Here is a 24,194-nt window from a genome sequence, read left to right as displayed (position 1 = left end):
ATGTTGGAATAAAGGGGCATCGACGGGCTGTGAGAGCAAAGGGGCTCAAAGCACAGACTCCGGAGGAGTCGCAGGACCCTGCAGGAAACGGCCAGATCCAGTCCAAGTCTGGTCCCACCGTGACCATCAGTGTGACTTCGGACAAATCGCTCAGCCACTCTGTGCCGCTTTTTTTTTTTTTTTTTTGCAGAATATCCTACTACCTACTCTGTAAGGCTATTGTGAGGTGAATCCAACGGCTTACGCCTAAACGCAGTGCTGAGCACACAGCAGGTGACTGATGGATGGCTGTGGGAGTGGCTGGGTAGTACCCACATTCCTCTGCCCCCTGCTCCCAGAGACGTGATGTCCAAGATGGGGTGAAAAAGGGAAGATGCGGGAAAAACTACTCACAGGGCAGAACGTTGTTATAGCGATTCTTTCCTCTGTTCTCAGCCAGTTCAGCTGCATATTTAGGGAGGTTAATTCCAACAAGCTTCAGATCCTGAAAGCAGACCATAAGAATTGTTCATTCACTCCGTGTCCAGATAGTATTTATACGGCACAAAGAGTATAGCAGGATAACGTGGGAATGCAGAGATGTTACGGCTAACACTGCATCCCCAAAGAGACACAGCAGTTCTAAGCCCTGGTACCTGTGCACACAACCTGGCTGGAAATTACAGCTTTTGTGGATGTAATCAAGATAAGATGAGGACATACTGCAGAGGGCGGGGCCCTTAATCCACTATCACTGGGGTCTTTTTTTTTTTCTTGGTTATTCTAGGTCTTAGTTGCAGCACACAGGGTCTGTTTTTATTTGCGGCATGTAAACTCCTAGTTGCAGCACGTGGGACCTACTTCCCTGACCAGGGATTGAACCTGGGCCCCCCGCACCGGGAGCGCAGAGTCCTAGCCACTGGACTGCCAGGGAAGTCCCTGATACCTTTATAAGAGGAGAAAAGACACTGAGATAGAGACACGTAAAGATGGAGGCAGGAGACGTCCCCGGCAGTCCCGTGGTTAAGACTCCGGCGCTTCCGCTGCAGGAGGCGTGGGTTCAATCCCTGATTGGGGAACTAAGGTCCTGTGGGCCATGCAGCATGGCCAAAAAAAAAACCTTCTCTCTTCCCTCGAAGAGGCTACCTCTTACCCAAAGCTTCACCATAAAACAGAAACAGTTTCCCAACTTTCAGGAAAAACATAAAGCAAACAAAACGACAACATTCAACAACCACATACTTCATATTCTTCTGCAAACCCACAGTTGGAGTCAGCTTGCTGTTTCTTGAAGTAGGCCTCAAAATTCTCCACTTTGATTAACTTGGATCTAGGGAAAAAACAACGTGTCAGGATTGGCTGCATTCAGTCAAGTTCACACTCAAGATAGAAACATGCAAGTTATTTTTTAAAAAGCAAAATGTGTACTCACTTTTTAGGTCTTCACCATAGAAAAGCAAAGGGAAAAAAAAAAAAAGACAATTAGAAAAAAAAAAAAATGACTCGACCATAACTCCAGAGATTTTTCCCCAAAGAAGAAAACCTATAGTACAATGGCAGGGGGTGGTTGGGGGAGGTTCACTGTAATGTAATTCACAAAACACTGAAATGTGAATCAGGAAATCTGACTTCTAGACCCTGTTATATAACTGAGTGGCTTCATGACTCTGAGCAAGTTCTCTCCTCCTAGACCTTGAATAACCATGTTTTGAATCACAAAATATATATTTATTGATAGAATACGGCAAGTATAGTTCTACTTGGCATGGTAGAACGTGGCAAGGAAGCCAGCTTCAGGAGACAAGCCACATGGGTCCTTGCAGGATAACAACGCTAATAAGCATTTCTGGGTGATCAGGTCCAAACGTGTCAACCTGGAAAAATGGCAGCGGTTCCCATCAAAAAAAAAAAAAAATCTCAAAATAGTCACTGAACAGATGGGGGATTAAATGTCTTAAGGCTCATAAATGTAGAGACTTACTTAATTTGAGAAAAGGTCACGTCATTGTTCTTTACACCTTTCCTACTTTGAAAGAAAAACAGACGCATTAGATCAAAACGGCTTAATGCTGTGCCTTCCCTGTGTGTATCTACAAGACGCTTCTTCCCTGGGCCTTAGTTCATAGAGCGCATCAGATCCGGTTCACAAACACTGAAGCTTAACGGTCTAAACCCGTGAAGTTCCTCGCTTCTATACCGTCTAAAAGTATCACAGGATCCTACTGAAGCAACTTGCAGGACTTTCTCTGAGCAAATACAGATCAGCAGCACCACGCTATCACACAGTCAAGCTCACTCCTTCGTGCTCTGATTTTTGTTTCTGTTTTTTGAGTAAGCCTTTCTGAAAAAGTTAATGTACTAAACCAGAAAACATATCCAGTGTTGGTGAGGGACCATAGACCGGGGGGTGGGGGGGGTGGGGGGGAGGGACCTGGAACTCTTCTGTATTGCTGACTAAACCCCATATTGGTATTAAAAAAAAAAAAAAAAAGACAAAACTCTGGAAGGCAATTTTGCAGTATGTACTAAAATTAAAAACATGCATACGCACTGACCCAGCAACTACCCCGCTTGGAATCTGGCCTAAGGGAATAACTATGATTGTGCTCAGATTTACACACAAGGATAAGTAACAGTGGCAAGTAAGGACACAAAAAAGTTGGTTGAATAATTTCCACACAGCTGAACACGCAATAGCCACTTAAAATGAAGATCTGAAGCTGTCCACAATGTCTTAAGAACAAAGCAAGCCATAAAATAACATGTATAATATGATCCTGTTTGTGGGTGTGGTGTGTGTACATATGTGAGTTTTATAATCACATCCATGTTAAGAGTAGTTTTCCATGCTGTAAGTATGGGCTATTTCTTGTCTTTCTGTTTTTTCTTGTTGCTTCTTTTTGTCATAAGTATGTATAAGTTTACTTTAACAAGAAACGATAAAGCTGTTTTTGACGCCTCCCTCAAAAAAAAAAAAAAAATAGAATCTAATGCAAAAAGCTGGAACACAGGCACTGCCTATCAACCCAGGAGGGCAAGGCGGTAGAGAAAACCAGGGGTAGGACGCATCAGAAGCTCTGGGCCGGGAGGAAACCTGGGGTACGGACGCACCGCAACGTGTCTACTCGGGCTCTTGCTCAATTAATTAATAATACATGCAGCGCATTATCATCAGCACAAGCAGCAGTCACCTTCTCCTCCTCCAGAAGATGAAGCCTCCCACGGCCACGATGACCAAGGCACCAAAGATACATCCAAAGACTGCTCCACAGATGACACCTGGGGAGAGTCCACACGGGAGGCACGTCAACAGGTGTTCACAGCCAGACAGACAGAGCGTGTGTGTGGTGGGGGTGGGGGCTGGCGGAGGAGGGGTAATAGCTCTGGACAGAAAGCGTGTGTGTGTGTGTCTGTGTGTGGTCTGCGGTGTGTGTGTCTGTGTGTGTGTGTCTGTGTGTGTGTGTGTCTGTGTGTGTGTGTGTCTGTGTGTGTGTGGTGTGTGTGTCTGTGTGTGTGGTGTGTGTGTCTGTGTGTGTGTGGTGTGTGTGTCTGTATGGTGTGTGTGTGTGTCAAAGGATAGGTAAATAGCTCTGGACATAAAACATGTGTGTGTGTCTATGTGTGTGTGGTGTGTGGTGTGTGTGTCTGTGTCTGTGTGTGTGTGTGGTGTGTGTGTCTGTGTGTGGTGTGTGTGTCTGTGTGTGGTGTGTGTGTCTGTGTGTGTGTGTGGTGTGTGTGTCTGTATGGTGTGTGTGTGTGTCAAAGGATAGGTAAATAGCTCTGGACATAAAACGTGTGTGTGTCTGTGTGTGTGTGGTGTGTGTGTCTGTGTGTGGTGTGTGTGTCTGTGTGTGTGTCTGTGTGTGTGTGTCTGTGTGTGTCTGTGGTGTGTGTGTCTGTGTGGTGTGTGTGTGTGTCAGAGGATAGGTAAATAGCTCTGGACATAAAACCTGTGTATGTGTCTGTGTGTGTGTGGTGTGTGGTGTGTGTGTCTGTGTCTGTGTGTGTGTGTGATGTGTGTGTGTGTCTGTGTGTGTGTGTTATGTGTGTCTGTGTGTGTGTGTGGTATGTCTGTGTGTATGTCTGTGTGTGTGTGTGATGTGTGTGTGTCTGTGTGTGGTGTGTGTGTGTGGGGGTGGGGGGCAGAGGACAGGTAAATAGCTCTGGACATAAAACGTGTGTGTGTCTGTGTGTGTGGTGTGTGTGGTGTGTGTGTGTGGTGTGTCTATGTGTGCAGTGTGTGTGTCTGTGCGTGTGTGGGGGGGGTGTCTGTGTCTGTTTCTGTGTGTGTCTGTGCATGTGTGTGTATGTCTGTGTGGTGTGTGTGTGTGTGTGTGTGTGTGGTGTGTGTCTGTGTCTGTGTGGTGTGTGTCTGTGTGTCTCTCTGTGTGTGTCTGTGTGTGTGGTCTGTGTGTGTGTGTCTGTGGTGTGTGTGTGTGTGTGTGGTGTGTGTATCTATGTGTGTGTCTGTGTGTATGTATGTGGTGTGTATGTCTGTGTCTGTGTGTCTGTGTGTGTGTGTGGTGTGTGTCTGTGTGTGTGTGTGTGTGTCTGTGCGTGTCTGTGTGTGGTGTGTGTGTGTGTGTCTCTGTTTCTGTGTCTGTCTGTGTGTATGATGTGTGTGTGTGTATCTGTCTGTGTGTGGTATGTGTGTGTGTGTGATATGTCTGTGTGTAGTGTGTGTGTCTGTGTGTGTGTGTCTGTGGGTGTTTGTGTGTGGTATGTATCTGTGTCTCTGTGTATGTGTTTGTGTATGTGTATCTGTGTGTGGTGTGTGTCTGTGTGTGTGTGTCTCTGTGTCTGTGTGTGGTGTGTGTATCTATGTGTGTGTCTGTGTGGCGTGTGTGTGTCTGTGTGTGTGTGTGTGTGTGTGGTGTGTGTGTCTGTGTCTGTGTGGTGTGTGTCTGTGTGTCTCTCTGTGTGTGTCTGTGGTGTGTGTGTCTGTGGTGTGTGTATCTATGTGTGTGTCTGTGTGTATGTATGTGGTGTGTATGTCTGTGTCTGTGTCTGTGTGTCTGTGCGTGTGTGTGGTGTGTGTCTGTGTCTGTGTGTGTGTGTGTGTCTGTGCGTGTCTGTGTGTGGTGTGTGTGTGTGTGTCTCTGTTTCTGTGTCTGTCTGTGTGTGTGGTGTGTGTGTGTATCTGTGTGTGTGTGGTATGTGTGTGTGTGTGTGATATGTCTGTGTGTAGTGTGTGTGTTTGTGTGTGTGTGTCTGTGGGTGTTTGTGTGTGGTATGTGTCTGTGTCTCTGTGTATGTGTTTGTGTATGTGTATCTGTGTGTGGTGTGTGTCTGTGTGTGTGTGTTTCTGTGTCTGTGTGTGGTGTGTGTATCTATGTGTGTGTCTGTGTGTGTGTCTGTGTGGCGTGTGTGTGTCTGTGTCTGTGTGTGTGTGTGGTGTGTGTGTGTGTGTCTCTGTTTCTGTGTCTCTGCACGTGTGCGTGTGTTTGTGTGTGTGCGGCAGAGGGCAAGTAGGCAGCTCTGGGCATAACCTAGCCTAGGCGTCTGGGAGTGGTCCTGGGTCCCAGCTGCAAACTGAGGCAGCTGAGCTACTTTTGGGTGACTTTCGGGTTGTCCTCACCCACCGCCTCCTTTCCTCACAGGGAAGTGTGTACAGCCCCCCAGAGTACAAGACACAAAGCGGGCAGAAACGCTCTTGGTGAGGTCGGAGTCGGGCAGGAGCCCCCGGGGCATGGGCCGTGGGGCGGAGCAACCGCAGTTTGAAAATTCCTGGACACGCCGTTCCCCCGTTGACTTTTTGACACTAACGCCCACACGCCCGGTGACATAAAACCCGTGTGCTTGCTGGGGAGGCTTTGGGGATCCCTGAACTTGGCTCCTGGGCTTCTTTGCTGAAGCCAACGGCTACCAAGTACAGACAAAGAACAAACCGGCTGGTCAGTCGGTCTCTGGCCTGAGCGGAGGGGATGCACCCTGCCCCCTGGAGTCCTTGAAGCTCCTAAATCACTTCGCTCTGTGATAAAGGACAGGAGCACTTGACAAGGAGTCCAAGCCCAGAATGTCGGGCCGGCCCCTAAAGGCACTGTGCAACCTGGGGCCAGTCACTGCCCCTCCCTGGGCCTTAACGCCCTCATTTCTAACGCGGGAATTGCACAGACAGAACAGACTTCTGGTTGCCAAAGGGCCGGCGGGCGGGGGGAGGAAAGGACTGAGAGTTTGGGGCTCGCAGAGGCAGACTATCATATACAGGGAGGATAACAACGAGGCCTAGTGTACACAGCAGAGGGAGCTGCATTCAACACCCTGTGATAAATACAGGAAAAGAACATAAACAAGAGTGTGTGTGTGTGGTCTGTGTGTGTGTCTGAATCACTCTGCCGTACTCCAGAGACTAACACAACACTGTACATCAACTATACTTCAATAAAATTTTTAAAAAATAAAACGAGGATCCGACAAGATGATTTCCATGGCTCCTTCTGATCCTAATAGTCAAGAGTTCCATGCGCTGAAAGGGGCACGTGTGTCCGGCACACGGTCACACAAACCACTACACTGAAGAGAAAGGCGCAAACAGTGCGTGCAGACTGGACGTGCGACGGGCCCTCGGAGGAGGGACGTGGCGGGCGGGGGCTGGGGGGACGCCAGAAGAGGAAGCTGAGCTGGGTCCTGATGGCCAAGTGACAGCTCAGCTTCTGCGAAAAGAGACGAGACTTTCCAAGCCTCCTGGGGACCCAGGGAGGGGTGCAGACGCCCGTCCTTCTGTGGACACTGGAAGCAAAGCCTCAGTGAGCTGCTAACAGTACTCCTGCCCCTCTACCTGGATCCTGCGGCAAGAAAACGGCCTCTGAACAGGGACTGAAGGACACGTAGCTCTCGTTCCCGTCTATGAGTCCCTCGTTGCGAGGGTTGAAGGCAATATTGGTGAAGCCGGCCACACAAGCCCTGTGGGGTGACAATGGAAAAAAGAGGTGACTGAGACCTGATGTCCCAGGCACAGAGAGCTCTGCACTCAGAGGCCCGGCCCCCAAGAGCAAGAACCATGAGGCATTACCGATAGGAGCCCAGGGGTTCCAGCTTCCCGTTGTAGTAGCCGTGCGTGGTGGACTCGTTGCCAACATCAACTTCGTATTTCAAGACTTCAGACAAGCCCTGAGCACGTCTCTTTGCTTCTGTCGTTATGAGGTATGTCACATAAGTATTCGAGGCCCCCCTTTTGAAGTCGCCATATGTGAATCTCAAAACATCTGCCGATGGCCGATCAGCTAAGAAAGGCACACAGAAGGGAAGGCATAAGAAAGGGAGAAAGGGATCGCACGTGGAGTGGGGAGGGAGGTCCAAAGTGCTGGTGTAAGACAGGCTCCAGGATGCCTTCTGCAGCACAGAGGGCGCAGCCAATATTGTGTAACAAGTGTAAATGGACTGTAATCTTTAAACATTGAATAAATCTTTTTTAAAGAGAAAGAAAGTGATCACAGAGGTTCAATGTGTCTCCAGCATTTCTAAATAATGACCTTGACACTGGGTAGTGGTGGTAACCCCTGCCATCCCTTAGGTATGCTCTCTCTGCCAGGTTTTCCTTCTGTTAAGTTCTAAGAGCTTTACTTACCCATTTAATCCCCACAATAATCTCGCTGCACAGGCTGACTGTCCCCACTGTACAGATGGGGATACATCTGTACAGTAAAAAGGTCTGAGTTTTGGAACTTCCCTGAGGGTCCAGCGGTTAGGACTCTGAGCTTTCAAGGCCATGTACCCGGGTTCAATCCCTGTCAGGAACCAAGCTCCTGCAAGTTGCATGGCATGGCTAAAAGAGACTGGGCCAAAGGTGGTGGACTTGTATTCCTAACCCAGACCATCCGACGGGGGTGTGTGTGACCTCACCCACCCCAGGCTGCTCCTGATCAGGCTGCTCAGTATGCACCCTCACCTCCCCCATTCAGCAAAAATCTGAGCTTGGGATCCGCTGTAAACCTTCACAGCAAAATGACTAGGTGTCTGAAACAGACTCAAAACAAAAGACAGAAAGAGAAAGAGCAAGATCTCAACGTCTCTTTTTGAAATCAAGCCACAGGTTGACGACACCAGCAAATCCCTTGTCTTCCCAGATGCCCACTGCCCTAACAGTGGGTTTGATCTCTGTCTTCCTCGGGGAGATGAGGGCAGAATCACAGGCTGCATGCCTGGGCAGGGACAGCACTGCATTGTTCACAGTTAAAGAATCAGCAAAAAGCAAAACCCTGCACTTTTTTGTTTTTTGGCCATGCCACGTAACTTGCAGGAGCTTAGTTCCCGAACCAGGACTGAACTCAGGCACATGGCCTTGAAAGCCCAGAGTCCTAAGCACTGGACCCTCAGGGAAGTTCCAAAACTCAGACCTTTAAACCAAGCCTTGAACAAAGCACCCAGACCCACCCACCCATCCTCGAAGCCTTCCCTTCTTACTTCCAAGGAACGTAATAGAGCCCTTTAAGGAAAGGCGGCATTTAATCCACCTCCTCTCTCAGCTATGGCGATGCTCTTTGCCAGTTCCCACTGCAAATGCAAATTTTTTTGTTGTTTTCTTCCAAGAAAAAGTCACCCTTTGAGGATCATTTGGGTGTGTGTGTGTGTGTGTGCATGTGTGCACATGTGTGTATGCACACGTGCAAGAGACAAAGTTGGTTAAAACTACTAATCTGCCACCTAAAAGACCCTGTGTTGCGAAAGAGATGAAGAACCTAGATTACAGGTAAGCAAGTCAAATCCAAGGGCCACAGCCAGCCAGCCATCCATTTTTGGTAAATTCTGGAATAGTCACTCTCACTCTTTCTGTATCTTCTATGGTTTCTTTCATGTGACAGCCGCAAAGTCGAACAGCTGAGAAGGAGACAGCAGAGCCTGCGAAGTTTAAAATGGTTTGCCGTCTGGCCCTTTACAGGAAGTCTGTCAACCTCTGACTGAGCTCATCAGAATTACACCTACCCATCCCCGGGTGAGTGCCAAAGTGTGGGCCGCAGTGTCAAACCCGACATGTGTCTGTCTCACTAATGTGCCTCAGTGGGCACGGAAGTGGCGCCCGGTCACGCATCACCCGCCAGCTACGGAACCCATCAGGACCCCTGCTTACCATCCACAGTGGTGAGAACGAGTGCGTAGGCTTTGATAGGTCCATGGCTGGCTTCGAACCCACTGAATTTGACCTTCACCGAATTGTGACTGACAGATGTGATATTAGGGGACCCATCCGGAAGAGGGGGGTCTGAAACAGGACAACACAAAACACTTAAAACCAAAGAAGGAACAATATTATTAAGGAGAGGAGATCCCCCCTGGTTCTGCACGCTGCATGTTGGGCTCACGCAAAGCAAATCCAGAAGCGAAGGGTGAGGAGGCGAACTGGTGGGGACAGAGGTGGGGGGTCCTCGGGGAGCCTGCCTAGCTGACAAGCACCCCTTCAGTGGGTCCAACCACATTCCCAAGGGGGCCTCCTGGCAACCTCGTTTCTAGAAGGTACTACATCTTTCCTGTTTTCCACCAGTCCTTCCTGACCCAGAAAGGCCAGGTTGCGTACCCTGAGAAGGGGTGCAGAAGGAGGAGAGCGAGACAGAGGCTGTGTAGGTGGAACGTCCAGCTGGGGACCTGGGAGCTGGACTTGGCCCCAGGACTGGTCGGTCAGCTGAGAACAATGACGGAGCAGGAACCCAGGGGGAAGCAAGGACGATGTGGAGAGAACACGCTTCCTCCTGAGACCTGACTGCAGTCCTACTCTGCCCTTCACACCAAAGTCCTCATTGTTTGCTAGGGATGGTTTAAAACTCCGCTAGAGAAACCCAGCTGACCCTCTTCCTGGAAATCAGAAAAGCCCACACGGAAACATTCTGAAAGAGGCCTTCAAAATCTCGTGCCTCAGCTTCCCGAGCTAAGCTCATAAAGCCACTCTCTGAATTGACACAAAAGGAAAGAAAAGCTGAATTAAAGATGGTCCCTCTCCTCATACACACTCTCTACCTACCTGTGTCTCCCAGGTACAGTGTGAGTGTCTTTGCTATTATAATCAAGAGAGACTCAGAAAAGTCAACTCCAAAAAGACAAAGCCCACAACCCAATTCTCCAAACATATGCTGTCCAATATGGCAGCCACTGAAATGGCAACCCACTCCAGGATTCTCCCCGGGGAAATCCCACAGACAGGGGAGCCTGGCGGGCTACAGTCCATGGGGTCACAAGAGTCAGACACGACTGAGCGACTAAGCAACAATAAACCACTCTGAAAAGTAACTAGTCCAACTCTGGACGTAGAGTGTCTCATTAATAACGTGTGTGTGTGTGTGTGTGTGTGTGCACGCACATGTGCGCTTAGTCGCTCAGTCGTGTCCAACTCTGTGACCCCATGGACTGTAGCCCACCGGGCTCTTCTGTCCATGGGATTCTCCAGGCAAGAATACTGGACTGGGTTGCCATGCCCTCCTCCAGGGGATCTTTCCCAACCCAGGGATCGAACCCAGGTCTCCTGCATTGCAGGTAGCTTCTTTACCAGCTGAGCTACCAGGGAAGCCCCATTAATAACTTACTTTATACAAATTAAGTGAAATTAAATGCTGAAATGATAACATTTTTAATATACTGGGTTAAATAAAATATGATCAAAACTCATTTCAGGGACTTCCCTGGCAGTCGAGTGGTCCACACTTCCAATGCAAGGGTTCAATCCCTGGTCAGGGAACTAAGATCCCATATGCCACAGAGAGCAGGAAAAAAAAAAAACAAACTTCATTTCAGCTGCTCTTTTTAGTTTCCTAATGTGGTGCCTAGAAAATTTTTTATTATACAAGAGGCTCATATGATTTCCTACTGGAAGGCACAGCTCTAAACCATCCTCCGGCAACCTCTCAAGTAACTGACAGCAGTGGCCACTTGGAGGTGCTGTTCCCATGGCTTGGTGTCAACTGCCTCATCAGACACTGTAACACCCGCTCCCACACTGCCCATCGCTCTTTGCCTTCTAGCCGGCCAGCTGGGAGTCCCCAGCTCCCTGCCCCAAGACAGCATTCACCTCCAAGCCTGGAAATTCTTTCCTTCTCAGTGCTTTTCTCAGTCCTACACTCAAGGGGCCCTGCCTGCCTGCATTGGGAAGATCCCCTGGAGAAGGAAAGGACAACTCACTCCAGTATTCTTGCCTGGGAAATCCCATGGGCAGAGGAGCCTGGAGCGATACGGTCCAGGAGGTTGCAAAAGAGTCAGACACGACTGAGCAACTAGGCAACAACATGAGAACATTCACTAGGAGGAATCTCTTGTGAATGACCCCAAAACAGCTGGGGAATTTGTTGACCCAGATTCTAGCGAAATTTGAATCTTGACTGAGTATCTCGTAATAGTTTAAAGAAAAAAAAAAAAAAAAAGATTGCTGGGAGTTCCCTGGTGACCTAGTGGTTAGGATTTAGTGCTTTCACTGCTGTAACCTGGGTTCAAATCCTCGTCAGGGAACTGAGATCCCACAAGTTGTGCGGCATGGCCAAAAAAAAAAGGATTGTTAAGTTTTTTAATGTAATGGTAATAGGAATGCGAAAGAATTGATGCTTTTGAACTGTGGTGTTGGAGAAGATTCTTGAGAGTCCCTTGGACTGCAAGGAGATCCAACCAGTCCATTCTGAAGGAGATCAGTCCTGAATATTCATTGGAAGGACTGAGGCTGAAACTCCAATACTTTGGCCACCTGATGCAAAGAGCTGACCCATTTGAAAAGACCATGATGCTGGGAAAGATTGAGGGCAGGAGGAGAAGGGGCTGACAGAGGATGAGATGGTTGGATGGCATCACTCACTCAATGGACATGAGTTTAGGTGGACTCCGGGAGTTGGTGATGGACAGGGAGGCCCAGAGTGCTGCAGACCTTTGGGTCACAAAGAGTCAGACACAACTGAGCAACTGAACTGAACCGAATAGTAATGTAGTTATGTTTGAAAAAAAGGGGGAAAGGAGTCCCTCTCTTGCATCAATACATGTGGAAAACATACAAATAAAATTATAGAATAACCAGGACTGGTCTCAAAGAAATCCAATAAGAGTGGAGGGGATATAAATGAAACAAGATTGATCAAATGCCCACAAATGGTCATCACAAATGCCATCAAATGCCCACAAATGAGTGATGATGGTACGTGGGTCCCATTACACTGTCCTTTGCTTTCGTGTCTGAACATTTCTATAAAAATACTTTGTTTTAATGCAGTAGAGGAACTTACCACTTAAAAGAATATGTGGCAACAAATTGTTGCATAAAACAAAGGCAACTTTGGGAATGTAAAAGATAATTCTCACTCATTAAATTCCTATAGATTATACAGTTTCTATGCCTCCCTTGTAATTAGGCTGGTAAAGGATCTGCCTGTAATGTGGGAGACCTGGGTTCGACCTCTGGGTTGGGAAGATCCTCTGGAGAAAGGAAAGGCTACCCACTCCAGTATTCTGGCCTGGAGAATTCCATGGACTGTATGTCCATGGGGTCGCAAAGAATCGGACACGACTGAGCGACTTTCACTCACTCACTATGGTTTCTATAGACTATACAGACTACATTTCTACAGAACTGGGTTAACAAAAACAAATATTTTGGATGATTTTTTTTTAGAAACAGGTTTCCGAGCACACTTGGCAGAGCCACTGGGTCAGCTTTCCAGGAGTGATCAAATGACCTGCTGGCTACCCTGCCCTCTGGGAGGCTCACCTGTGATGCCAGAGAGGCAGGTGTTTTGGGCAGGCGGTGCCATCTTGTTACAGGAGCGGGTAGCAATGCTGACGTCGTACAAGGTAGAAAAATTCAAATGCGTGACTTCCGTCATGAACTCAGAGCCGTTGTTCAAAGAGCAGCCCTCCAAGGTCATTTTATTTTTCCAGTATCCATGGCTGACCTCCAGCTCAAAGCCTGTGCTGGTGCCTAAAGGGCAGGCCCACCTAAGGACCAAGGTGGCCTTCTTGGGGACTGTTTCACAGTCGAAGGAGGCCACCGACGCAGGGTCTGCAAGGCAAGCACAGCACAGCATGAGATTCTTGGAAGCTTGCCTTTGCAAACACTTAAACTTGGGATGCCTGGCCCATTGGTGATGAGGAGACAGCAGTGGGGAATGTCAGAAGAGGCAGAGGCTGACCTTGAATCAGGCCTTACTGAACTTTGTGACCTTGGGTCAGCCCCAGCTGCAGGAAGACCCGAGGATTAAATGAAACGGTGGCCATCGGGCTCCAGGCTGGAAGAGCACAAGGGCCCGTGAGACATAGCTACCTATGCAGGGAGTGGTACCAATTTCTCCACCTGTGTCCCCTCTTCTGGGCACCCTCTTGACCATCGTTCTGGAACAGGCAGGGTTAATACTGTCCCACTTTGCAGCTGAATCAACTGAGACTTAGATTAAGTAATTTGCTCAAATGACATGGCTGGCCAGTGGCAAAGCCAAAACTGGATCTTGGGTTTTCTAAATCCAAGTCCAGGGTGTTTTCTACATACACAACAGGCTGAATAACCAATGGTAAATGGTACCAATTTCTTCATCTTTAATATGGGGTGTTATTTGTCTCTACCCATTTGAAGGGCCAGTAGGATATTATTAGGGCTTCCCTGGTAGCTCCGCGGTAAAGAATCTGCCTGCAATGCAGGAGACCCAGGTTCAGTCCCAGGGCCAGGAAGCTCCCCTGGAGGACATGGCCACCCGCTCCAGTACTCTTGCCAAGAGAATCCCATGGACAGAGAAGCCTGGCGGGCTGCAGTCCATGGGGTCTCACAGACTCAGACACGCCCAAGTCAGCTAAGCAGCAGCAGCAGGATTTTATTAAGTGTCCACAAAAAGCTGACATAAATGGAAAACTCTTTCAGATCCCAGCGGTGCCTCCAAAAATAAATAAATGGAAAACTCTGTGTTAATGTACTGGGGGCGGGGATATTATCATGACTTGAACACTGTGGTGTTTTAAAGCAGAAAAAGTTTTAAAGAGGCACCCACGCACAGCGCCCACATTCTCCACCTGAGGCCTGGAAGGACAACCTGCCCGATACGATCACCCTCCCACAGTCCTGTCCATCCCCCCACTCATAAATGCTCACAGATATCTTTCTCTTGCTACAGGGAGCCATGACTGCAGCTAAGATAAATATTAGCAATGGAAGCCACCCGCACGCCAAAGATCAGAGTCTAGACCGGGTGAACAGAGTTTGAGTTAACACAGGGGGCTCAGAGCTGCCAGGATCTCTTTTGCCACTCCACGTGAAAGGTCAGAGGTCATCGAGGTCCCAGCCCCTACACTACCAGGGAGGCTGATCTGCTGAGATCCCTGCCCGACTTCCAGATCAGCCTGAACACACCTGAAGGGCTTAGTCTAAGGAAGAAAGGAAGCAAGTGCAAAGGCGGTAGGGGACAAGGTGGCCCACAGGTCCAGAGGGATAAAGCCCCGCCATCAGAACTGTGAGCAGAAGGACTCACAGCCGTTCACCAAACATCCCCCCACTCACTCTCTGAAAGCTCCTTCAGTTAAACACAGGGCTCTTCTCTTTAAACGCTCACACTTTTTGCATTGAGAGATAAGGATCAAGAAAAGTGAAAATGCTGAGCATCCCTTTTAACTATATCCTTTCTGTCTTCTTCAGGGTAAAAGCCAAACTATGAGCTGCAAGGCCTGACGTCAGCCGTGCCCTGGCCCCTCACCCCGTTGGCCTCACCTCCTCCACCTCCCCCTCTTGCTGCCCTCTGCCATCCTGACCTCCTGCTCTTCCTCCAACACAGCAGGCACACTCCAGGCCCGGGACCTCCACACTGGGGCTGCCTGTCTCTCCTGTCCACACGACTGGCTTCACTTCCTGCAAGTCTTTGCTCAAAAGTCACCTTTTCGACAAAGCCTTCCCCAAGATAAACATCTCATTTCTCCTATCCTTTTTACTTATCTTTCCTCAGCAGTAATCATCACCTAATAACCTATGTTTCTGGCTTATTGGGTCTTCCGCCACCAGAACAGAAGTTTCAGAAAGGCAGGGACTCATCTGTGACCTTAGACGGTACCTGACGCACAGTAAATGCTCAGAACGTATCTGCTGAATGAACGAACGACGAGGGCAGCAAGACAGCACTAATGAGCTACTAGGATGCTCACACACCACACAGACGCTAACCAACTCGAGGGGCTTCCCTGGTGGGCCACTGCAGCGGGGCGAAGGTTCTATCCCTGGTTGGAAAACTAAGATGCCATGGTGATCGGCAAAAAAAACTAATCAACTGGAGTTTATTGTAAGGACCTATGTGCAAGGTCAGCATGACACCAGATGGAATCCAAGAGTCCCCTGAGACTACCCACCTGTACAGAATGACTGCCTGCTGGGCCCAAGTGACTTGACATCCCCCATCCGTGTGAAGATCTCTACGGTGTAGGAGGAACCAGGTATTAAGTTGGTGACCGTAGCATGGGTAACGCCGACGTCTGTGACTATTGGCGGGAAGTTGCTGGAACTTCCGTCCTGCCTAATAAGAAGGCAGTAGGTGTAGTTTGAAGAGGCTTCGTCAACATTCTGCCAATTTAAGGTTGCTGCTGTGGTATTGGTCATTATCTCAATGCTGGACACCTTGCTGGGCCCTTAAGTTTTAGGGAAAAAAAAAAGGATGGATTAACTTGAGCCATTTTATTGACTGCATCTAAAAATAGCCTGGAATTTTTTTTTCTTTTTTTTTTTCATTAAATTTAAAATAAAAATAGCCTGGCTCCTTTGGGTAAAGAATAAATAAAGCTAATACTTGCTGGGATCAAAAAAGAGGAGGCTTCCCCAAAAAGACATTTAGAAAATAATTATACAGTGCCGGGAGCCGGCATATTGCATATTGAGTGCAGCACTTTTCAGGATCTGGAATAGCTCAACTGGAATTCTATCACTGCCGGTAGCCAGCGTGAGGAACTCCGCCCATGACAAAGGTCATGAGGAAGGAGGCTCGGCATACGCAAAGGCGGGATCGAGCTTCAGGAGTCCCCCTGGAAATTCTCGAGCATATACCCCCAAAACCAGTCTGCCTACTTTCTGCTTTGTGCTTTCACCTACACCTCTGACTTTACGGGGGGCTGTCCCCCACTACCTCTCTGAAAAAAGTTAGCTTACAGCTCCAGTTAATAATTCCTGGGTGTGACAGTGTTTAACCTACAAACTCCTTTGGAAATCCTCTAGCCTGCCTGAATAGGTTTTTCCGGCCTCATTGATTGTTCGGAGCCTCCCAACTGTGAGAGGCAGGAGATGTCCTAAACTGTCTAAACACAGATTCTTTTGAGTAGTTAAAAGATTGATTAGAAATTGTATTGGTGAAGGGATTTTCACTCGTTGGGCCAATGTTTGCTGCTAAGTCTCCATATCCCTTACCTGCTGTGTCCCTGGCAGTGTATTGATTAATATAATTGGTGTAAGTAGTAGCTTTAATGTTTGTAACCTGGGACCCTTGAGTTAATTCTTTTTCTTGTTATAGCCCACCACACCTTTGCGCTGTAGGAATGCAACTTTATCTAATGCTTTTGGAGGGTGGCTCCTGACCAATCACCTTTAGGGAAAAATAAGTTTTCTGAAGAAAAGGTCTTAAAATGTTCACAGGCCTCCGGGCCAGAAGATGATGCAAATCACCTAAGCTTTTGCATATGATAAGTTTGCAGGAAGAAAGCCTGGTTTGCTGCAAGACTCTACCCCTTCCCCCATTATCCTCTGTGCATAACTTAAGGTATAAAAACTACTTTGAAAAATAAAGTGCGGGCCTTGTTCACCGAAACTTGGTCTCACCATGTCGTTCTTTCTCTTACCTTCTGGCTGAATTATTCAGCCTCTTTTCTCCACTGAATTTCCTCACTGAGCTATCCTTATTTCAGCCTCTTTTCTCCACTGAATTTCTTCACTGAGCTATCCTCATTCTATTACTCTTTATATCCTTAATTAACATTTAATTAAGCAATTGTCTCCTGATCTTCGCCTACGCCGTCTCTCCTTCGAATACCCTGGATCAGCCGGGGCTGGTCCCCGGCAATACAGATTAAATCTCAAAAGAATTGAAGCTTTTCAGACTTCTTTTAATACTTTATCTGAAATCTATTTTTAAGATGTAATTTCCTACTTGTTTTTGAAATATGATTAATGAAACAAAAATATACAAAAAAGACATTATAAACTTCCATCTCTACCATATATTTAGGTCAAATATTAGCAAAGCATGTCCCTTACTGGTGCATGCAAAACTGCTTCCTTTGGGCAGCATCTTCCATGCCAACATGACCGGGTGACCCCTCCTCCAGTCTGTATTCCCAAGGAATGAATGGTGATGCTTCCCATGCTCATGGGATGCCTCTCTGCTTCAGAAGACAATTCCAAGTTCACATGGCTCAGCACCAGTGCCGCCAGGGCAGGGCAGAACGTTGGCTAAGCCCAACGTCTTCAGCTTCCTCGGTTTCACATTCTACCTGGAGCCCAGAAACACAAGGGCCTCTTGCCTCATCACTGAACCCATGCTTATTTCCCCTCCTCCGGCTGAAAGGCTGGGAAAATGCTTCCTTAGGAGGGTGTCCTGAAACACTTACGTGTGTACTGTAGGGTGGAGTTGGCCAGCCCCTGGACAAAGTCCATCTGGGGGGTGACTGTGATCTTGTATAAGGTGCCCGGGGTCAGGTCGTGGAAAGCGATCCCTGTGTGAGAACTGTTCTTCCGATCAGAGCTGTGTTCAGACTGTATTTCTACACTGTAGATGTATTCGGAAGCGTTGTCTGTGTTCTGCCACGCCAGCTGCATGTCGGTGGTGGTGACGTTAATGACGCGGATGTCAAACACTGCGCTGCAGTCTGGGCAGAGGAAAGGAAGAAAAAAGGAAGTCTGTCAATGACCATCGCAATGTCCAGCTTTATTCTAAAGCACCTGCCCAGAGAACTTGCTCTTCTGTCATCAAATGAGTTCACTAAGGGCAAACTCTAACACTTAGGTGAGAAACAGTTTCTTTCAAGAATCTTGGCTCTTCTGCAACACCGATGAATTTACCAGCCTGTCCTATCTGTTCTCTGGCCTTTTGCTTCTGTCATAGAGACATCCCCTTGGTCTGGGGTTGGTTGGGAGGGGGTCTTCTAGAGTGGAAACCATGCTCAGGTTTTCTTGATCTGAGTGCTAGTGACCAGATGGGTTCAGTTTGTAAAGATGCATCAAATTACGCACTTAGGGTGCGTGTGAGTTTCAGCGTATGTATTATATCTCAGCAAAGTTTTTTAAAAACCAGTCCCTCAGAAGAAAACATCTTTCTATAACACAGGCAGCCATACTGAAGAGAAAGACGGAAATGGAGACTTGACACTGAAATGGGCACTTGAGGCTGGAGTGCGGAAGGGAAAAAAGCACACGGAGCCGCATCCTCACAGCGAGGAGTCAGAAGCGAAACTACCCAGAGGGCTCTGGGTTCTGCACTCACCATCTCACCTCTACACACTGAACCAGCTGCCATATAACTGCACAGAATCTCTTTTTTTTAAGATTTTTTTTAACAAGGACCATCTTTAAAGTCTTTATTGAATTTTGTGGTAGTAAAATAAACAGAGTGCAATAGTTATCGTCTGAACCATTTGTAAGTGTTAAGTATGTTCACAGTGGGGTATCACCATCATCACTGGCTAAACACAAAGCGTTTCATGATGCCCAACACAAACTCTGTTCCCTTGAAGTAAGAACTTCTCATTCCTCCCTTCTCCCCACTATCTTCTGTCTCTACGAATGTGCCAATTCTAGGCACCTCACATAAGTGGATGTACATGGCAGTTGTTCTTCTATGGTGGGCTTTTTTCACCTAACATAATGCTTTCAAGGTTTATTCACACTGTAGCATGCCTTGGTACATCATTCCTTGTGTGGCTAAATAATATTCTAGTGTGGGGCTTCCCTAGTGGCTCAATGGTAAAGAATCCACCTGCCATGCAGGAGACGCGGGTTCAATCTCTAGGACAGGAAGATACCCTGCAGGAGGAAAGGGCAACCCGCTCTCGGATTCTTGCCTGCAGAATCCCATGGACAGAGGAGGCTGGTGGACTATAGTCCATGGGGTCACAAAAGAGTCGGGCATAACTTAGCAACTAAATAACAACAACTATTCTATTATATGGAGAAGGCAATGGCACCCCACTCCAGTACTCTTGCCTGGAAAATCCCATGGACGGAGGAGCCTGGTTGGCTGCAGTCCATGGGGTCGCTAAGAGTCGGACATGACTGAGCGACTTCACTTTAACTTTTCACTTTCATGCATCAGAGAAGGAGATGGCAACCCACTCCAGTGTTCTTGTCTGGAGAATCCCAGGGACGGGGGAGCCTGGTGGGATGCCGTCTATGGGGTCGCACAGAGTCGGACACGACTGAAGCGACTTAGCAGCAGCAGCAGCATTCTATTGTATGGATATACCACATTTCACCTGCTGATGGACACTTGGCTGCCTCCACCTTCTAGCTATTGTGAATCATGCTACTGTGAATGTTGGTGTAGAGAAATATGTTCAAGTCCCTGATTTCAATTCTTTTAGAAATATGTATACATGTAAGAGTGGAATTGCTGGGTCATCCAGTACTTGCTTCCCTTTTTCAAAATCACCTTTAATGCTGTTACATTGATTCTCCCCCAATAACAGCAAACATTGGTCAATAATAGAATTGGTGATGTCCTAAGAGCCTAGTGCCTTATTATAACTCTTCTTGATTTCCATTCATTGGGACAATTATAGGCAATAGTACAAGAGATGCCTTCTCCTTATGAATAGTCCTAAATTACTTCTGCAGTTGCTCCATATCACAGTGCAGTCCACACTGTGGTTAAGACCTCAGTCTCCAAAGGCAGACAGAGGCCAGTTCACTCCCTTGTCACCCTGGGTCAGTTACTTAAGTTCACAGAGTCCCCGTTTCCTACTCTATAAAATAGAGGTGATAATAGTACCTACCTCATAGAGTTGTGTTCAAAATGTTTAAATACAAAGGCTGAGAGCCCAGCGCTTTGTAGACCCCCACTACATAATGTTATTATTGCAGTAAATCCTGGGAATTGGCAAGTCACACAACATCAAAGGGACCCAAATTGTGATCCCCTTACCATTAGCTACATTCTCAAAAAGAGAGAAAAAATATATATGTTGATACTATAACCTGATCTCAAAAGTCTAACCTGAAAATCAGACTTGAAAAGGAACTATGCACTTCATCTGAGGGATACATTTTAGCAGTTCCCTTATTGTGGAGGCAGATCTTCCAAATAACCATCAATGCTTAACCTAACCAACAAAGCTGAGAAAACCCACACAAGGAGAATCTCAAAAACCCAACTGACTTCACACATGGCTCAAGGAATCAGTCCCATTTATTTACTCTTTCCTTCTGTAGAAAGGATTTCAAGTCCCGTGCAATCAAAGATCAAGGATACTGGATGTTCTCCAAGCTTTCCCAAAAAATTTCATTTCAAATTTCAAAGGTAACAATAATGAACAATGGATTGTTTTCATGAAATACTCTTATCAACATCAATCAGCCTCATAGAACTAACAAGACCATTGCATCACAATATTGTTCGTGAAAGACTGTCAATGATCTACCTGTCCAACAACAGGCAAATGGTCAAGCAATTTATAATACATCCAGACCAGCAGTATAGACTCCTTTACCTTCTGAAAATTATTGAGGCTCTCAGAGAATTTTTATTTATTTAGGTTATATTTATGTATGCTGTAACAGAACATTTTTAATGAGGAAATGCTTAAAATGTAAGAATACAAATCATACATTCCATGAGCCAACAGAAGAATGATGCCATCCCATGTCACACTGCATCTGGAAAACTCCACTGTACACTTATCATGAGAGAATGAGAGTGAAAAAGCCAAATAGTATTCTAGTAGTATTATGATAATACTAATACCTCACAGACCCCCTTCAAAGAGTCTAGGGGACCGCCCCAGAGATCCCCGGACCCCACTTGGAGAACCACTGATCTAACCACTCCAGTATTCTTGCCTGGAAAATCCCAGGGACGGGGGAGCCTTGTGGGCTGCCGTCTATGGGGTCGCACAGAGTCGGACACGACTGAAGCGACTTAGTAGCAGTAGTAGTAATAGTAGTAGATCTAACCAAGGGTCAGCAAACTTTTTCTATATGGACCACAGAACAAATATCCTAGGCTTTGCAGGCCATGTATTCTCTGTTGAAACTATTTGTTTCTAGCACGAAAGAAGTCATAGACTTTATATAAAGAAATGAGCATGGCTAGGCTTGAATAAAGCTTTACTTATAAAAAAAAAAAAACAGGCAGTGAGCCAGATTTGACCCATGGACCTTTATTGTCTGCTGACTCCTGATTCGGACAACGGAATGCCAGGCAGATATTAAAATTAATCTGCAGGGATATTTATGCTGATAGGGAAGAAGAATCATAATAAACTTGAATAGAACAAAAAGCAGATTTAAAACCACATGTGTAGAGGATTTTAATACTTGTTAAAATATACACGCACACATACATACATACACCTTTATATAATCTTAAAATTCTAGAAGAGCAGTCTGCAACCTTTTTGGCACCACAGACTGGTTTCATGGAAGATATTTTTCCACACACAGGGTAGACGGGTGGTTTGGGGATGATTTTCATAAAGAGCACGCAACCTACACCCCCCGCATGCGCAGTTCACAGTAGGGCTCACACTCCTATGAGAATCTGATGCCATGGCCAATCTGACAGAAGGTGGAGTTCAGGCGGTAAATGCAAGCGATGGGGAGTGACTCCTTCACCCACCACTCACCTCCTGCTGTGCAGCCTGGTTCCTAACAGGCCACAGATCAGTACCAGTCTGTGGCCCAGGGGTTGGGGACCCCTGTTCTAAAACATCATGCATCAAAAGCTATTAGTGATTATCTCTGGCTGTTGGTCTACAGGTGATTTTTCTTTTTGCTTATCTGTATTTTAGATAATGAATATGCATTGCTGTCATTAACAATTTTTTAAAAGGTCTTTCTTAGATAATTAAAAGAAAAGCAATATTTGGAAATTTTGACAGGTAAGGTTTATACTGATTTCCCTTAAGAAACATAACTAATTCACAGAAAATACAGCCTATTTGCTTACCAGTTGTAGTGGAAACTGTTTGGGAATCCCCTTTAGTCCCATTTGGTCCTTGTGGATATATATCAAAACGATACATGGTTCCAGGGTATAAGCCACCAATGACAATACTTTGTTCGGTGGTGGTGATGATTCGAGGTTCTCCAGCTTCGTGAGGTGTGATACGTATGTCAAAGGAATGAGTGTCATTGCTGTTCCATGCTAAGCCAACTTCCCTTGTGCTGACACTTGTCACTCTAAAGTCAGAAACTGGACTGGGGGCTGTGTGAAGAAAGCAAATGACTAGATTAAGAATCTATTTCTCCAGAAGACAAGGGTGACTGAATCTCACAAAATATTTACACAGAGATTAAATGCACACTTGGTACACCTACAACACAAGCCCCTTAGGAACTCATGTTTCTAACCATCAAGAGAACAATTGGCCACAGGAGTTCAGACACCGGTTAAGTTGTACAAAGTCATTCAAAGGAAATGAGAAAAGGGGTGAGTGAATTCCCGAGGGTTCGGGGCTCAGACTCTGGAGTGGGACCTTGGCCACTGCCAGCAGTCTTATCTTGCATACAACACTTAGCCACCCAGAGTCTTTTTTTAACGATGTACAGCAGAAGGTGCTGTTGACCCCCAAAATTCATCCCCCTCCATTTTCCTTAAACATACACTCCCAGATTTTTAGCAATGAACATGACTCTTGGAGATTTAAAAAACTACATTTCCCAGCCTCCCTTGCAACTAGTCACGTGATTACTAAGTTCTGGCCAATGGGATGTGAGTATAAGAACAATATGGCTCCTAAGAAACAACCTTAAAGGGGGAAGCAGTATTTTCTCCTCCTTCTAGCTGAACTGTGGGTGTGATCCCTGGACTCAGGCTACCTGGCTCTAGAACCAACAATGTGGCAGTGGCTGCAGCCTCCTGATGCCCAGCAAGCAACTCCATACATTCCAAGAGCCAACAACTACAGCCGGGTACTGACTGTGACACTGCTGGGGCCATCCAGGGTGGGGAGTTCTGCACCCTTAGACTGGGAGTCATTTCTGGGTCCCAGCCTAGACCCTGCACCTCACATGTTATGAGCTGAATTATGTCCCCTCAAAATTCTTATATTGAAGTCCCAACCCACAGTACCTCAGAATCTGACTATACTTGGAGACAGGGTTTTTAAAGAAGTGTTTAAGGTAAAATGAGGCCATTAAGGTAGGTCCTAAATTACAACAATTAGTATCCTTATAAGAAGAAATTGGAAGGAACTATATTCAATATCCTGTGATAAGCCATAATGGAAAAGAATGTAAAAAAAGAATATAAACATGTTTAACTGAGTCACTTTGCTATACAGCAGAAATACAACATGGTAAATCAACAGTATTTCAATAAAATAAAATAAAGAGGTGACTGGGACACAGGCATGCACAGACCAAAGGACAGTCATGTGAAGACACGGGGAGAAGCTGGCCATCACAAAACCAAGAAGGCAGATCTCAGAAGAAACCAACCCTGAACCACTTGATCTCAGACTATTTGCCTCCAGACTGTGAGAGAGCAGATTTCTGCTGTTAAAGCCTCCCAATCTGCGGTGCTTGTTACGGCAGCCCTAGCAAATTAACACATCAGCCCTTCCAATGATTCTATAAACTCTCAGTTCCCAAGATTAGATCCTTCTCAGCTTCAAATAGCTCATAGTCTCTCAGCCATAAAAAGGAATGAATCTGAGTCCGTTGTAGTGAGGTGAGTGAACCTAGAGCCTGTCATACAGGCTGAAGTGAAGTCAGAAAAGCAAGTGTCGTACATTAACACGTGTATATGGAATCTGGAAAAACGGTACTGATGATCCCAGTAGAAAACAGACTTGTGCACACAGCGGGGGAAGGTGAGGGTGGGACAGATTGAGAAAGTAGCGCTGACATATATATACTATCGTGTGTGAAATAGTTAGTTAATGGGGAACCGTCATATAACACAAAGAGCCCAGCCAGCCTGGCATCCGGGAATGGCCTAGAAGGGTGGGATGAGGGGAGGAGAGGGAGACTCAAGAGGCAAGGGATATACATATAACTACGACTAACTCTTGTCATTGTACAGCAGAAACCAACACAACACTGAAAAGCAATTTTCCACAAGTTAAAATAAAAAACAAAAACACTGCAGTGA

General features: G+C 46.7%; 1 protein-coding gene across 1 annotated transcript in view; it reads right to left on the bottom strand.

Moving 5' to 3' along the window:
- Window positions 1-24,194, bottom strand: part of PTPRJ (protein tyrosine phosphatase receptor type J) — a 178,228-nt gene that overhangs the window by 17,786 nt on the left and 136,248 nt on the right. Inside the window, exons 8-19 of the mRNA XM_061381497.1 lie at window positions 22,047-22,304; window positions 17,497-17,754; window positions 15,256-15,531; window positions 12,647-12,937; window positions 9,047-9,178; window positions 6,992-7,202; window positions 6,758-6,882; window positions 3,171-3,258; window positions 1,961-2,002; window positions 1,412-1,420; window positions 1,222-1,309; window positions 394-484 (exon numbers count right to left, since the gene is read on the bottom strand). Coding sequence (XP_061237481.1) covers window positions 394-484; window positions 1,222-1,309; window positions 1,412-1,420; window positions 1,961-2,002; window positions 3,171-3,258; window positions 6,758-6,882; window positions 6,992-7,202; window positions 9,047-9,178; window positions 12,647-12,937; window positions 15,256-15,531; window positions 17,497-17,754; window positions 22,047-22,304 — 1,869 coding nt within the window. The remainder of the gene's footprint in view (window positions 1-393; window positions 485-1,221; window positions 1,310-1,411; window positions 1,421-1,960; window positions 2,003-3,170; window positions 3,259-6,757; window positions 6,883-6,991; window positions 7,203-9,046; window positions 9,179-12,646; window positions 12,938-15,255; window positions 15,532-17,496; window positions 17,755-22,046; window positions 22,305-24,194) is intronic.

This window comes from Bos javanicus, chromosome 15, assembly GCF_032452875.1.
Source record: "Bos javanicus breed banteng chromosome 15, ARS-OSU_banteng_1.0, whole genome shotgun sequence".
Lineage (NCBI taxonomy): Eukaryota > Metazoa > Chordata > Mammalia > Artiodactyla > Bovidae > Bos > Bos javanicus.
Note: the sequence above shows the minus strand (reverse complement) of the source record. Positions and strands in the feature narration are given on the sequence as shown.